At 40.8% G+C, this 2433-nt stretch overlaps 1 protein-coding gene across 1 annotated transcript; it reads right to left on the reverse strand.

The window, feature by feature from the left end:
* Positions 1-508: 508 nt before the first annotated feature.
* LOC148878155 (peroxidase 27-like) lies at positions 509-2134 on the reverse strand. Its single transcript, XM_088964796.1, has 4 exons — positions 1841-2134; positions 1507-1698; positions 1216-1381; positions 509-1088 (listed from the first exon to the last, which is right to left on the reverse strand). The coding sequence occupies exons 1-4, from the start codon at positions 2060-2062 to the stop codon at positions 682-684; spliced, it is 987 nt and encodes a 328-aa protein (XP_088820922.1). The 5' UTR covers positions 2063-2134; the 3' UTR covers positions 509-681.
* Between the last annotated feature and the right edge of the window lie 299 nt (positions 2135-2433).

Here is a 2433-nt window from a genome sequence, read left to right on the forward strand (position 1 = left end):
GGAAGAAAGAGATGGGTGGGTTCTTATATGCTTGAATCCTTGGAAACTTGACAGGAGGTTTGGATTTGAAGTTGGGGGTGGGTACATTTTCCGTTTCAGCGCTTCCATTGAAGAAGCCCGGCCCCCTCTACATCACGTTTTTCTACTAACGGCTCTTGACGGTTCTTGTTAACGTTGCGAGCAAAAGTTTGAAGCTCAAACGGGTCAGATCGTTTAACTGGTCGATGGTGCTGTGCGTTAATGAGGAACACATGTGATTACATTGTCTTGGACGGTTCCACAGTTGACTCCGATTCAGTTGTGAGGTTCAGGATGAATACAGACGCAGAGGAAGGTGTCATTGCCCTTTCTTGATATTTTTCAAAAAAAGTTATTTTATAAAAATATTATCTTTTATTGATATTCAGGGCATGCCCTTATCTGATAGAAACAACCAGGTTGGGGTGAGAGAAAAATTAATAAAATAAATTGACCGACCTACAAATGGAAATGGAAAAAGAGAAAGGGATTGACATAAACTCAAAGAACATCACCATTTTGGATTTTTATTCAGGAGGTGCAATAGAAGCTTTGGAAAAGCAAAACAAATGAAATCACACCGAATAAAGCCATTATGTCTTAGGCCAAGCGGCTCAACAGAATGGACCAAAAACTAGACGTTAAATAACAACCGTACGTCTCTCAGTTGACAAAAGCACAATGTTTCCTGATTTCACCAGCGGAACCTGTAAGGACGCCAATGTTACCCATGTTGACCATGGACACCCCAAAATCTTTGAAGAAGGTAGATCCATGGGTAGAAGCCTGGAGCTTGACATAAGCTCTTGTCTCGCTGTCGGTGAGAAGGGCAGCATCCGATTGGAAGAGTCCTCGTCTCTTAGCCACGAGCGTGTAGTAATCAGCGTCGAATGTTTTCCGGCTGCCGGGATCCATCTCGACGAGCGTGGTGTTGTCTCCTGGCTTACATTTGTTCTTCAACCTAGCAATGTAATTGGGATCCATTGAGGGGTCTGTGTCACCCTTGCCGGTGAAGTTGTACAGTCGATTGTTGAAGTTAAAGCAGTGAGAAGTCCCAATTGTGTGTGCAGCTGCGCACACATATATACATAAATAAGTAAATAAATAAATAAATAAATAAATATATATATATATAAAATTAGTTAGACTTTTAGACAGATCGACCAGCTGGTCTGTATTCTCAGTGTAGATATAAACCTGAAAGGACGACCAGGTCTTTAACACTTAGACCCTTTGCCTGGAACCTTGACTTGAGGTCGCTGATGTTTGCAAAAGGAGATGGTAGAAATTGCAAGGCCTCACTGGCATTTGATACTCTTCCATCTCTGCGCCCCGTTGGTACTTCCCAGAATGGTCCTTTATCCTAATTAAGGAATTGAGTAACGGAACCCATTTATTTTACTAACTAATTACTCAGTAGAAGCTAGCAAATATATATATATATATATATATATATAAATGAATAAGGATGGCATATTTAATTCTTACAAACACAACTGCGTCTCTAGCTACTAGGGCAATAATATCTGCACATGAAACCACTCCTGGACAAACTTTCTCTACTGCAGATTTTACAGCGTCTATAACCTGGAACCCTCTCAGACTTTGGTTGGGGACTGCAGTTTTCTCAGTTTGCTTGTTTGCAGCAGTAGCATTCAATAGCACTGAACCATCGCATCCCTGATAAATGATCGATGATCAACACATGGTACAAGCTTAATTATTATTAGACACGTACGTAGTAGAGAGAGAAGAAATTAAAGATGGAGTCTACTAATTCGTGAAAGAGATGAGCTGTAGCTAGTAATTAAAAATGATGTACCCTGACGAAACAATCATGGAAATGCATCCTTAATAAAGGAGCGGCAAGGCTGGGCGCTCGCGAGAGGAAATGAGCGGTGGTCTGTTCGACGATAGCCTCCACAGACGGGCATGCGTTCTTGTAGAACCCTACTTTCAAGCCCTGCGCATTGGTGGGCTCTGAGACGAAAAGCACAACTGTCAAGTGAAGAAACACAACTGAGAAAAGACTAAGAGTAGCCATGTCGGCAGCAGAGGAAGACCTAGAGAGAGAGAGAGAGATGATTCTCTATCAACTCTTAGGCACTGAATTGGTGTTGTGCATGTATAACTTCTGTTATATATATACTTGAGCTTAACCCTAGTCAACTTGTCATGAGCTCTAAATTATTGTTTAACGTGCGTCGTTTAAAATTGAAAATTTCAAAATAAATTAAATGGGGTTGTCGTGCATGGAGGATTCATGGCTGGTTCTGGGTTCTGGGTGAGTTTTAATTTGATTTACAATGGAAAAACAACAGTGATTGAATTAATAATAAAATGGCTGTCAAGGACCCAGAAAAATAATAAAGAAAAGAAGGTTCAAATAAACGTAGACGTAGAAGTCATGTGCAT

Source organism: Nelumbo lutea, chromosome 1 (assembly GCF_056320005.1).
Source record: "Nelumbo lutea isolate HS-2025 chromosome 1, American lotus-T2T, whole genome shotgun sequence".
Lineage (NCBI taxonomy): Eukaryota > Viridiplantae > Streptophyta > Magnoliopsida > Proteales > Nelumbonaceae > Nelumbo > Nelumbo lutea.